Here is a 13798-nt window from a genome sequence, read left to right as displayed (position 1 = left end):
CAAGAATGGACGTAGGCTGAGGGGAAAGAGAAGGACGTAATCGGGGGAGAAAAGGACGTAATCGGGAGGGGGGTGGGCGGCGGGGCAGAATACCACGGGAAGGAGCGTAATCACACAAAAACCACACAGTCGCTAAAAGGTCCGCAAAATCCTCTTAGCCTATACGAGCTCGTCCGTCGCTAGCAGCCTCTTGCTCGAACTGCCGTAGCTGGCGCGTCAGACACGGCCGTTTTGATCCCATGGCTAACGAGCCGTAACGCTCCTCACCTGTGGTACCCAGAACCTGAAAGACAAGACAGGAAGAAGGAAAAAAAAACAGCAGGGTGGGTGGATGTCAGAAATGTTAGCCCATTAATTCCCTGCAGTTCTTTTTCAATTGAACACTAATTTGTTCAGCACTTTCTTATCTTTTATACAAAGTACCAGCACAATTAGACCTACTACTAACACAAAAACTGCTGCTACAATTAAAATGGATAGCTATAAGTGCTGATAGATGATAGATAAAAGTGACAGCTCTTATTTGCTACTTGTTTAAAAGAATCATAAATTAGTTGAAATAATTTTCAGTTGAATTGAGAAGAAGAGCAGGAACAGGCCCAGCAAGGTGACAAATGCTCTGTTGCCACCTGCTGGTAAGTTTTTCATTCATTTAATGTTATTCCACAGTGATTCTTGAAGAAAACAATTGCTATTACAAAATATATTGCCTAAATGAAAAATTATACTTTCATGTAAATTTCTCTGCTTTGTAAAAATATTAGATTATGAAAATAAAAAAAATGCATTTGTTAATCTGTCAGTTAAACCAGTAAATGATTAATAAATAAAGACCACCGCTGCTTCTGTTTCTTGTTTTTTGTTTTCTTTCTATGCAGAATGTAAATGCATTTTTACACTACATTAAAAAAAAGTAATTATAAAGATGACCTAACACTCTGCAATTACATTGTGATTGTCATTGTACAATTGTCCTCTATTCGTAAATACCACCATACCATACCTAATTGTAAAATTCGTAAAGCCCACTTGTGTGGGCAGAAGGAACCAAACATATGTGATATACCACCAGGCCCCAGTCACTCTTCTCCATGTGTCCTAAGACTATTTTGGTCACTAATTTTTAATCCTATTTTTACTGATATGTGTGGACAATATATAACTTCAGACTTTAAAACTTAAATCAGTTCCTTCCCTGAGGTAACCATCTTATCACTGCGTTGCCATCTCATCCTCGTCAAATTAAATTTAACTGCCTTTATTATTATTATTTACATTCTCTAGTGATAAAAATATGTCACATTAAAAGTGAATTTAACAAATGGTAATGCCAGAAAGTGGATTCTGTCCATCTGGATGTAGTGTTTTTCATTCATCCAAATCAATGTTTTCAGTCTCACAGTCTGATACGTGTATACCATAGTTTTAAAAGATGTGGGACACTGTGTAAAATGTATATAAAAACAGTATGGGACATGTTTACCACTGAGTAGCATCCCCTCTTCTTTTAACAACAGTTCATAATTGTTTGGGATTTGAAAAGACCAGTTGCTGGACTTGGTGAAAGTTGCCCCATTATTGTCCAATAGCTGTTCAACAGTCCTGGGTCTTCTTTGTCATATGTTTCAGAGCCAGTTTTTAGTCAGCCTCCTGTCAGAGAGCACAGGGTTTTCCAAAATTTATGTGCAAAACCTACTATCCTCTCAGCTTGCAAAGCACCAGCCTTTAGTAATGAAATATGGAAATTCCCATTAAAAATACAAAAAATATACATACCAGTAGCTCGGCATCAAGCTGGCTTTCAAAGACAATAGCCAACTGTCATTTCAATAAGGAGAGGTCATTGGAAAGAATGAACATGATTTATTAATGAACAGAGTGTTGATAGATGCTTGGCTCTATCCGATGGCCCATTTCAGCAGAACGGAACCCCAGCTGTGAAAGCGATTGGAGCAGGACCTCGAGCCGAGACACTGGTGGTGGAGATAAAAGTGGCGTGAATGGAGCTTGAATGATGAGAGGAGGAAATATGGAGGAGGTGGGGTGCACAAAGGCATTTCAAAGGAGAAAGACAGGTGCATAGTTAAATTTAAAGTATGTGTCATGAATGCTGATTGGAGAAGACTTTTTCTCCAGGCAGAGAAGCTTTGTTTACAAGTGGTGGATGTCACGATCCTGAGTCATTTGACCCAGTGTTTTGAATTTTCTCGTGTTTTGATGTCATTTTGTATTATGTTTCATGTTTAAGTCCTCTTTGGTAGTCTTAAGTTGATTTTCTAGTGCCTAGGTTGTTTCTGTTTAGATTTTGATTATTTAGTATTTCCCCCTTGTGTCTTTGCCCTCTATGTCTCCCTCTGTGTGGCAGTGATTATCTTTGTTGTGAGTTCTTGAGACTTGCTTCCCTCATGTTTCATTCTGTGTTCCCTGTCATGTTATCCATATTTCCCCAGTCATGTCTCTGTGTGTCTGTCTGCGCCTCTGTGCATGTGTTCCCGTTACTCCCTGTTTTACTTTGTCTTTTTTTACATTACGTCATATCTCTCTTGACTCTCTTCAGTGTACCCTTTCAAATAAAGCCGTCTTCAGCAGACAGTTCAGCTTCTTCACCTCTTTTCAGCAGATAGTTCCTTCTTCAGCTGTTTTCAGCAACACTTCCACTACATTTCTGCTACATGGCATTCACACACCATTTTCCCAGGAAATAAAACTTTTTCTAGTATACATCTATAGTTTGTTTTCATTGCATGTGTGGATTGGATGGGTTGTTAATGAGATCTGGTGGGAATTCTATATCAGTAGTACCTTTAGAAATGTGATTACTTAGAAAATTAAAACTTATACACTCCCAATCAAAAGTTTGGACACACCTTCTCATTTAATGTTTTTTTTTTATTTTTATTTACATGACTATTTACATTGCAAATGTAAATAGTGATAGTAAACAAAAAAGTGTGAAATATCTCAAAACATGTTTTATATTTTAGATTCTTCAAACTAGCCACCCTTTGAGTTGATTACTGCTTTGCACACGCTTGGCATTCTCTCGATGTGATTCATAAGGTAGTCACCTGAAATGGTTTTCCAGCAGTCTTGAAGGAGTTGCCAGAGATGCTGAGCACTTGTTGGTCCTTTTGCCTTCACTCTGCTGTCCATCTCAGTGCCACGGTCAGTGTGTGTGACATCAAACTACACTGATATCCAACAGTTGATTCTGTCTGTTCAAGAGACATAGGAACTTTTCAGTGTTCACTGTACTCTAATTCTCACAAGACAAAATAGAACAGAATAGAACAGAATAGAACAGAATAGCCATTTATTGTCATTGTACATGTACAACGAAATTGTGGGTGCTCCATACCAGCTGTCCCAGAATAAAATCTAAATAGTAGACAACAGGAATAAATAGCAAACAGGAGAAATATATACAATCAAGAGGAATATATGCAAAATACCAATAAAACACAAAGGCACACATTAGATTAGTTACAAATTTACAAGTTACAAGTGCTTGGAAGTAGTGCAAAGAAAAGATACAGTCTGAACAGAGTCAGTTTGGTTTGCTATGTAATTTTCATATGTAATTTGCACCACAAATTACACATTAGTTCTGGTTTTGAAGAAAATAAATCATGCTGTGCGAGTCAAATCTGCTCTTCAACACTACTGAAGAACAAAATGTTATGGTCCCTCAACTCAACATTTCCCTGAACTGCAGAACCTGTTATCTTAAGTGTTTTCTGTGTTAACCAATCGGACGCATTTTATGGTCTAACCCAGTGTGCTCATTTCCCTTTCTTAACTTACTGAAAAACCCTAAGGTGCATTTTCAAGATGGTCGTCTTATGGATTACATTGCTTTTTCTTCATCGAGGAAGTAAGGGGGATTTGTTTTTGTTTGTTTGTTTTTTGTTTTATCTGGCTATCTGACCACACTGAACGTATTATTTATGTTGAATAGATTCATATAAATTGTGTAGACATAGAGATAATAACATAAAAACTAAATGTTTTTACTTCATGAAAAAAACTCTGTTTTCTTTTATCTTAGATTCTCTGGTTCCAGTGAAAACAGTTCATGTTGGTGAAACAGCAACATTAATATGTGATTTACCAAATGAAGAGCTCGGCAGCAGAAAAGTTCAATGGTACAAGCAGAGAGTCGGAGATACTCTTCAATTATTAGTGTCACTTTATGGAAAACCTTCTTCAGAGTTTCTTAAGTCAAGATTTTCTGCACATAATAGTAAAGATTTTAGCAACCTGACCATTTGGAATGTAGTCCAAGAGGATGAGGGAATGTATCACTGTGGAATAGACACCTGGATTCAACTTGAATGGAGTGGGACATATTTGTTAGTAAAAGGTAATGAACTGACCAACTTTTACTAAATTTTTAAATGCCTCTGAAAATGTTTTGAATAATTTATTTGTATTACATTTTGTACTACACAGGAAACACTGAAAGGACATCAAACTATATTGTTTTACAGCGGCCAATAGAATTAAATCCACTCCGTCCAGGAGACACAGCAACTCTTCAATGTTCAGTTCTGACAAATTCTGAGAAAAACTCATGTTCAGGACATCATAATGTTTTCTGGTTCAGAGACGGATCTAATAAATCTCTTCCAAACATCATCTACACTGATGGAAACAGAACTGATCAATGTGAGAAAAGAACTGACATTCAGGATGGATGTGTTTATCGCTTCTCTAAGAATGTCAGCTCATCTGATGCTGGGACTTACTACTGTGCTGTGGACACATGTGGGGAGATATTATTTGGAAATGGAACTACACTGGATATTCAAGGTATCTGTGCCACTGATTTTTAGAATCGCTCTGGGGCACTTGACGACCCCAAATGATCGTTCTGTTTTTTCATTTTCATTCACCTGTCTCTACTGAGGGTGGGGGGGTACTCTGGGACCCCCGGGGTCTGGGGCTGCCCCGAAGGGGAGCACAAGGGTTAAAATCCTGTTCGCTGACTGTGTGAGGCAGATTGGTTTGAAAACAATATTTTTATCCAAGTTTATCTGGAACACATTCTTTCTGTCTGACAGGCACATAAAAGCTAAAACTCATATTGACACATTATTTCTCTTGGATTTATATCTTAATATTTTTGGCTGATCTGATTGTGAAGAAAATATTAAATTAAAAGGTGTGAGTCCAGTGGAAATCATAAATCCTATAAATTGATTGATTTTTCTCATGTAGTTTTTAGTGGAGCATAGGGAGAAACTGGAATCTGGGATCTGCCTTTTTGAGTGTTCTTACTGAAAATGGAGAAATAGAGAATAAGAAATAAATGGAGTACAAGAAGAAGACCTAAATGAACCTGAACTATATGCCCACTATAATGCAAACAACGAATATCATATGGTTTTCTCAGCATATGCTTGATGTAATTACAAATGAAATCATGCCAAATGTATTTTCTCTCAAAGAATGCATTCTGGGCCTGGTGGTCGATGGAACTGAGGAGAGTGGTGCACATGAGATTCGAGGGCTGTTGTAAAATATGCCTGCTACGCTCTGTAACAGAGTGTTCTTGTTTTCCCCAGACAGAGTGGAGTGTTACGCACACACTCTGTCCATGGCCAAACTGTGTGCATACATGCAAATTTGTGTTATTACTCATCCATCAGAGAACCATACTGGCATTTACACACAATCTCCCCAGGTCACATCTCCTCTCCTCTCTTATACATGCTGCTCTTATACATGGCAGAGCAGCCACTCTTGTCTTTTCCTACCGAGAAATCGTGACCTACCACGGCCTTGTCGTTGTTTAAAAAAAAAATTGTTTAGCTGACGACATTTTGACCGCCAATACTTGAGAACATTTTGAGTTTGAAGGTTGAAACTACTTTCCTAAGAATGCCCTTTATTTGTGAAGTGGCTTAGATAAATAAGCCTTTAGTATGTTTTTTACTAAAGGCTAAACCAGGAGTGCAACCAGGCCCAATTAATGTCTTCCTGAGGTGTAAGCAGGCACATCAGGAAGAAACTAATGAACTTGAAATGCTGCCCGTCTCACGTTTCTTAAGAAAGCTGCTCTCAGGAGTAGATTTGAATCAGTGAGGCTCTGCAATGAAATCTCCCAAAGAAATTGTAAATATTCCTTTTACATTGGTATTCTGCTGAATAATTCTTGGCTTCAGATATATTAACTTTTAAAGATTTTAGGTTTTTGGAGGGTAGTACTCTTTAGTCCCACTTTCTTTATTTCTTTTTGTTTGACTTCTATAATATCCTGCTGTACACCACAAGCTGGTCTGTGTGGCTTCGGGTTTTTGTTCCACGACACAGTGACAGGGCTCCCATGGACAAGTTGTTTGAAAACCTGTCACCTTTTAATTACACGTCACTGCTGAAGTCTAAGCAGAGCAGAGCGCTTCGCATGGGACAAAGTCGGAGCACCAAAGGAAAGGAAAGAAAAGAAAAGCGCATGAGTCCACTTAACTTTGGCAGTAGTTAAGTCTGTTGTTGTCCATATGCATATTTAGAAATAGTACGTTTTACATAGTTAAAAGTCGGATTCACTAGTGGTACTTACTCATTTTTAAATCTGTGCCATGCACAGAAAACCAGTATTAGAATGCATCGCTTTGCACCTTTTATTTGTTGTTGTTTTTCAGTCAACATGAATCAGTTCATGGTGACTGCAGGAGCCACTTGAAGATTCCTGTTGCATTGCGTAGTTTATTTTTTAAAAGGTCATTTTCCTTTCAGGGGATTTTCTGTCTCTGTCAACCAGAAAGGATCATTGATACATTTTTATGGTCACATAAAGGAAACTGAACTGAAATATTGTCTCTTTCACAGGCAGGAAAACTTGCTGTTGAGCGAGGGTGGGCCATAAACGTAGGTGAGTTTGCAATATATGCACTGATCCATGCATGAATAATACGTCTATCTGCAATCAGCTGATATATGTTTAGCTTTTATATGGGAAACGGTTTACCCCACACTCTTCACCTCCCTATAGAGCCTAGCTATGGAGGTTTCCATGAGATAGTAGTGTCACATACCAGGTTTCCAGCATCTTCAGCATGCAACAAAAGCCTTCATTTCCCCCACAGTGGTATTTGTGTGCAGTCTTTGCATATAGCTTAAATTAGGTGGTTATTTTTATTTATTTATTTATTTTAGTAAAAAAAGAAAACTAACAGCACCAGCTGCTAGAATGGGGAAAAACTAAACAAAACAAACAAAAGAAATACCCAATTATTTTCATTGTTTTGGTTGCTAAAAGTTCCGTTTTCTATTTGGAATTTATATATTATTTATTTAGACTCAATGTTTGGTTTCTGCCCTATTTTTTGTTTTTCTTTCCCCACTTAGCACAAATACGTTTTTGAATCATTTGCAAAGGGAATGCTCTGTGTTAACGAGATTCTATAAACTCTTGCAACATGAGCGTCTGTTTCTGGTAGCTGTGAGTGAAACAGTGTTCAACGTAAAGTAGAACATGCTGATCAGTTTACTTAGCTGCTTATCACCTAGAGGAGGAGTGGCACAAACATAACACTCGCCAGACATGGATCGTATTTTTCGCATCATAAGGCGCGTTAAGCGAAACAAAACAGTCAGATTTTATTCATCTCATTCTTCTTGCTTCCTTAACTTCCGTACCATTGATTCATTAATGTTGAAATCTCTCGCAGCTGCTCTATTCCCATGTTGTTGCAGTACATTAATGACTAACCTCGTATTGTGGATGGATTATCTCAGTTGTTCTCCTGACTGAAGTTTGGTCCGTTTACAGCATCCTGCCATGCGATTGCATTTGTCCCTAACCATCGGGAACCCTCACGTTAACTTTTATCGAGTGGAAAAAATTTAGCGTTCATCCTCCAGCTTCACTGTGTATATGTGATGCCAACATAGTTGTGTTGCCAGCGATCATGTAGCACATCATTATATACCAGCTAGTCCAACTTCAGTAACCCTCCAAAAGTCACTGCTGTTTAGTTTTCTGTCTTCATTTATGTTGGAAGTGATAGCAGAGCTTTACGTTTGAATTTTTCCAGAAATCTGTCAGTCAGAATTAGAGATGGACCGATCCGATATTACGTATCGGTATCTGTCCGATACTGACCTAAATTACTGTATCAGATATTGGAGAGAAATAAAAAATGTAATCCGATCCATTAAATATCACAAAAACACCTCACAAAACTTGCGACATAGCGTAACCCAGCTCATAACCTTAGCACGTCGGAGGAGTATGCGTCTCGTGATAGAGCGGCTGTAACGCGCGAGACCTGTCGGCGGTCTGGTTGAGCATTTGGAGCCTCGCTACGTGCTTCCAAACCGGCATTTCATCTCGGAGAAAGCTATCCCAGAGAAATAAAGCAAGTGTGTAAGTTCATCTCTGAATGTTAGTAAAGCATTCCCATGTTAAGCTTAACAACCGATATATGGAGCGACTGCCTCTCATTCTCTCCCCTTCCTCTCCTGCTGCTACTTCAATCATGAAACTGATCAATGATCAGCTGATCGGCTTTTCTGTCGCGACTCCCGTCTCTCTTGTTTGTTTATCGCCCACTTTGCGCCAGAAAGAGGAAACCAGCGGATAAACAACAGCCGCACGTTTAAACTTGATAAACTGTTTATTTAATATTACTTTCTACACCAGGATCCTTTTCTACGTAGCTGACGGCTGGTAACTGTGCAGGGGCGGGTCTAGCAAAGTTTTGCCAGGGGGGCCGATAGGGCATTAACAGGGAAACGGGGGCACAAAGACATACTTTTTTTTTTAATTGTCATGTCTAGCTTTTAATAAATAATTATCTGAATCTTACAACCAAAGTTTTCATCTGATATAAAAGGTATAGAAATCCATTATTGTATATAGAAACTATTAAGTCAAATTTATAACCTAGAAAGCTATAGTACTTTTTCCTTTGCAATTCTGTTGAAGAAAGATGTTGAATCTATTTTATTGTAGAAAAATTTTTGACTTCTGTGCATTTTTTTTTTTTTTTTGTTACACGTGCTTTAAATTAAAGTCGATTACGTCAATTAAGCATGAGTGTGGAGGGTGGTTCCCTATTGTTGGTTTTTTTTGTTTGTTTTTTTTGCTGGGAGTTTGAAACCCTATTAGTTAGGTTGTTTTATATTTACACTAAGTACTCTTTAAAATACCAGAATAGGAAGGATGGAGTAGGTTTAAGTTTATTAGATTGATCAGTATTGCTGAACTATGAAATATATTGGGTGCAGTGTATTTTTTGCATAGAGGTGTAACAGAATAGCTTTAGTTTTGCTTTGTTTAAAACTTGAGTATGAACTTATACAAAATGCAGCAAGATATTTAAAAAATATTTTATTGATTACGAAATACACAATGTCGGATTTATATCGGTATCAGCAGATATCCAAATTTATGATATCGGTGGTATTGTGCCATCACTAGTCAGAACACGCTATATCATGTTTAGGTGGAAACTAGTGAGCTAACGTCCTGTTAACTTCTAACTCTGTTAAATTTGATAAATTCTGTTTTCATGGATGCCTGGATGTTAAACTTAATTGTTACACCTGGTAAAGCAGCAACTCTGATCATTTTAATAAAGATGTAAGAATTTAGATAGTTGTTAACTCTCAGTGATGTTGCAGTGTTCGTTTGACTTTGGGACCTGAAGCGGACGGAGTTTTGGATCCAGATTACTCTGCGAGGCTCGAGACTACGGTAGCCGTCATGCTCTGACAATCCATCAAGCGGTGCGGCTTCGTAGCTTAAGTCGTACTAAAACAGTTTTTGACAGATTTTTGAGCGCCGTGTACCACATAAAATTGGTTTGAGGTCAGTAAGCACAACCAGAATTCATACATAAGATGCACCAGATTATAAGGCGCTCTGTCGATTTTTGAGAAAATTAAAGGATTTTAAGCGCGCCTTATAGTGCGGAAAATACGTTAGCATTTTTACAAGTGCTACCGGTCTGCCATTTAAGCAGCAGCCAGCTAGAGTCAGGTATATGTACATATTGCTTTCCTGGATATTCTGTATCACAGCAGCTAGTGTCTCAGCTTAAATGAATGCATTTGTTTGACTCTGTGATGAAGCGTCAAACAAATAAACTGCTCAGTTAAGCGGCCACAATGTTTTCATTTGGGATTTTTTGTTGTAAACTTTCCCGCAGGCTCACAGCAGAAACATGCAGGGTGTATCTATATAATCAAATCAAATCGCTTTTATTGTCACATCACATGTGCAGGTACACTGGTACATTACATGCGAGTGAAATTCTTGTGTGCGCGCTTCACAAGCAACAGAGGTGTGCAAAAATACAATAACATAAAACAAGCAAAATGTAAGAATGGCTAAATCTGAGAGTAATAAATATATGTACAATATAAGAGTGTATGCATTACTGGATGTGTATACTAAATATGTTTTTCTACGTGTGTGTGTGTGTGTGTGTGTGTATACATATTTTACAAATTAAATAGAGTAAACAATAAGATAAAATATATAAAATATACAGAGGTTGGTAGTTGGAGATGTGCAAAACAAGTGGCATTTATATTCAGTGTGGAGTGCATAATGTTGAAGTTCCAGTAGTGAGGGTGAGGTGTCTATGAAGTGTTCAGCAGTCTGATGGCCTGGTGGAAAAAGCTGTCTCTCAGTCTGCTGGTACTGGACCGGATACTGCAGAACCTCCTTCCTGATGGAAGTAGTCTGAACAGTTTATGGCTAGGGTGACTGGAGTCCTTGATGATCCTCCCCGCTTTCCTCAGATGTCTTGGAGGGAGGGAAGCTCACCTCCAATTATCCGTTCAGAGCACCGCACTACTCTCTGGAGAGCTTTGCGGTTGTAAGCGGTGCTGTTGACATACCAGGTGGTGATGCATCCAGTGAGGATGCTCTCAATGGCACAGCGATAGAAGGTCCTGAGGATGCGGGGGCTCATGCCAAATCTTTTCAGTCTCCTGAGAAAGAAGAGGCGCTGCTGCGCCTTCTTCACTGTTTTGTTTATGTGTACTGACCACGTAAGATCCTCAGCCAGATGTACACCAAGGAAGCGGAAGTTGCTCACTTTCTCCACAGCAACGCCGTTGATAGTGATGGGGGTGTGTACTTCTCTCTGCACCTCCGGAAGTCCACTATCAACTCCTTTGTCTTTGCGACGTTGAGGGTGAGATGGTTGTCTTGACACCAGTGGGTCAGGGCGCTGACCTCCTCCCTGTAGGCTGTCTCATCACCGTTGGTGATAAGACCCACCACTGTAGTGTCGTCCGCAAACTTCACAATGATGTTGGAGTTGCTAGTGGCCGTGCAGTCATAGGTGTAGAGTGAGTACAGGAGAGGGCTCAGTACACACCCCTGTGGAGCACCAGTGTTCAGTGTGATTGGGGGATGAGGTGATGCTGCCCAGTCTGACTACTTGGCGTCTGTCAGACAGGAAGCTAAGGATCCAGTTGCAGAGGGAGCTGCTCAGTCCTAGATCCTGTAGTTTCCTGTCCAGCTTCGAGGGAACGATGGTATTGAATGCTGAGCTGTAATCTACAAACAGCATTCTCACATACGTGTCTCTCTTCTCCAGGTGTGACAGGGCAGCATGGAGTGTCAGGGCTATGGCATCATCAGTGGACCTGTTGTGGCGGTATGCAAATTGTAGAGGGTCCAGTGAGTCAGGTAGTGAAGAGCAAACGAAGTCCCTGACCAGCTTCTCGAAGCATTTGCTCACGATGGGGGTCAGGGCTACAGGTCGCCAGTCATTCAATGAGGAGATGGTGGAGGATTTGGGTACAGGGACGATGGTGGCCATTTTGAAGCAGGCTGGGACTACAGAGAAAGAGAGGGAAAGGTTGTAGATGTGTGTAAAAACTCCAGCCAGCTGAGCTGCGCATGACTTGAGGACGCGGCCGGGAATCCCGTCCGGACCACTAGCTTTGCGTGCGTTCACCTTCCTGAAGCACTTCCGCACATCCTCCTCAGACACAGTGTGTGCACTGACGTCATCCTTGGTGCGCACACTGTCCGGTCTCATGGTGTTCGCTGTGTCGAATCTAGCGTAGAATACGTTTAGATCCTCACACAGAGAGGCCGTGGTCTGCGGTGTGCTGGTTTTCCCTCTAAAATCTGCGATCGTGTTTAGTCCCTGCCACATACTCCAAGGGTCTTCAAACTGTTGCTCCACTCTGTGCCTGTACTCATGTTTGGCTGCTTTGATTGTCTTCTGGAGTTGGTAATGTGCATGTTTGTAGTCCGATGTGTTCGCGGAGGCAAAAGCGGTGCTCCGTGCGAACATTTCTGTTAATCCAGGGTTTTTGATTTGGGAAGGATTTAACTGTTCTGGATGGGACAACATCTTCCACGTATTTCCTGATAAATCCGCAGACTGAGTCTGTGTACTCATCAATGTCACTCCAGCCACGTATAAAAGTCATTCATAAAGACAATGACATTAGAGTGGACATGAAATACTACATGGAGCACTGGTTTTAAAAAAAACACTTACGTAGACTTAACCTCCTTGGACCTGGCGTCCACAAATGTGGACATCACATTTTGGGTTGTCTAGACCAAAATACTACATTTTGCTCTACAAGGGCCTGATATCCACTTATGAGGACATTACACTGCCACTGTTCTATTGAAATTTTAAACAAATATGCTCATATGTGGATCTCATTTTTCTCAGAAACAAAAATTTGGTTTAAAAAAAAATCTGGTAATTCTTTGTTTTTACAGTCATCAGGTGCCAATCAGCCCAAATATCAAAGAGAAATTAAAAATGCATGCCGTGGAAGATGTTAAGGTTCCGATATTGAGGGGAAATCCAAAAATAACCACAGATCCAGCCGGGTGCAATTAGACAGCATTTTAATGAACACATGTGTGAGTTCAACAGCCCAATCAGTATTGAACTGCTTTACAAAAGTCAAAACAAAGGTTTTATAGGGTTGGGAGTGATACTGCTCCCCCCCCTCTCAGACACAATACAGCATACGTCAATGCAAAACCACAAACGTTCAGTTAACTTTGACATAGTTTAAAACAGAACATCATCTTCGCGTCGAAGCCAGGTGCTTCCCCCAGCTCGTCTTCGCTGTCGCTTATCTCTGGGACATCTGGTGTACTTCCTGGAACAGACTACCATGTACGCACCCAAACTTTGCAGTTATAAACTCTTACCTATATAAATGAGTCTATCTAATATGTATGTGCGTGCACGTGCGGGGGCGCGTGCGTGCTGTGTACTGCGTACGTGTCATGACCTCTCTCACTATATGTGTCTGTATGTGTGTGTATGTGTGTCTCCCCCTTCAATGCTCTCTCATCTTACCCGTTGCACTTCTGACCTTTCACCAGAACAGAGGCTCATCCTTACATGTAATAACCTAACTGGAACTATATATGTAATCTACTGAATAAATGTTTTAATCAAAAGCCTCTACTAAACAACCTGCTCTTGGCTTGCACTCAGATTCTGCTTTCAGTTTCACTTCTGCAGAAGCATGCCTTGCAGAAGTGTCTCCTGTCTCATTTTGGCACAGAGTGTATTTCCTGTCCCTGCAGTCTACACAGAAACATTTAAGATTATTATATAGGAGCATTGAAAAACATTTAAAATTATAGATTCAACTCCAGTTTAAAGTGGTTCTTCTTGGACCTGTAATAAAGACTTATATAATACCAATATATTTGAACATCTGAATGCAACCTCACTATTAATAATGAAATGGTAATGATGATTATAAAAATAGCAGCAAATAATAGCAGCATAACATTCCAGCACTCCCGACAAAGAGTTCGGGTCTTAGGAGGTTAACATTC

The 13798-nt window shown here is 39.9% G+C and overlaps 1 protein-coding gene across 1 annotated transcript in view; it reads left to right on the top strand.

Annotated features, from left to right (window-relative positions):
• The first annotated feature begins 4138 nt into the window (after positions 1-4138).
• The window catches only part of LOC102078017 (signal-regulatory protein beta-2), a 31005-nt gene continuing 21345 nt past the window's right edge, over positions 4139-13798 (top strand). The window contains exon 1 of the mRNA XM_025910485.1: positions 4139-4363. Within this exon, the coding sequence (XP_025766270.1) occupies positions 4297-4363 (67 nt within the window). The 5' untranslated portion in view covers positions 4139-4296. The remainder of the gene's footprint in view (positions 4364-13798) is intronic.

Source organism: Oreochromis niloticus, linkage group LG2 (assembly GCF_001858045.2).
Source record: "Oreochromis niloticus isolate F11D_XX linkage group LG2, O_niloticus_UMD_NMBU, whole genome shotgun sequence".
Lineage (NCBI taxonomy): Eukaryota > Metazoa > Chordata > Actinopteri > Cichliformes > Cichlidae > Oreochromis > Oreochromis niloticus.
Note: the sequence above shows the minus strand (reverse complement) of the source record. Positions and strands in the feature narration are given on the sequence as shown.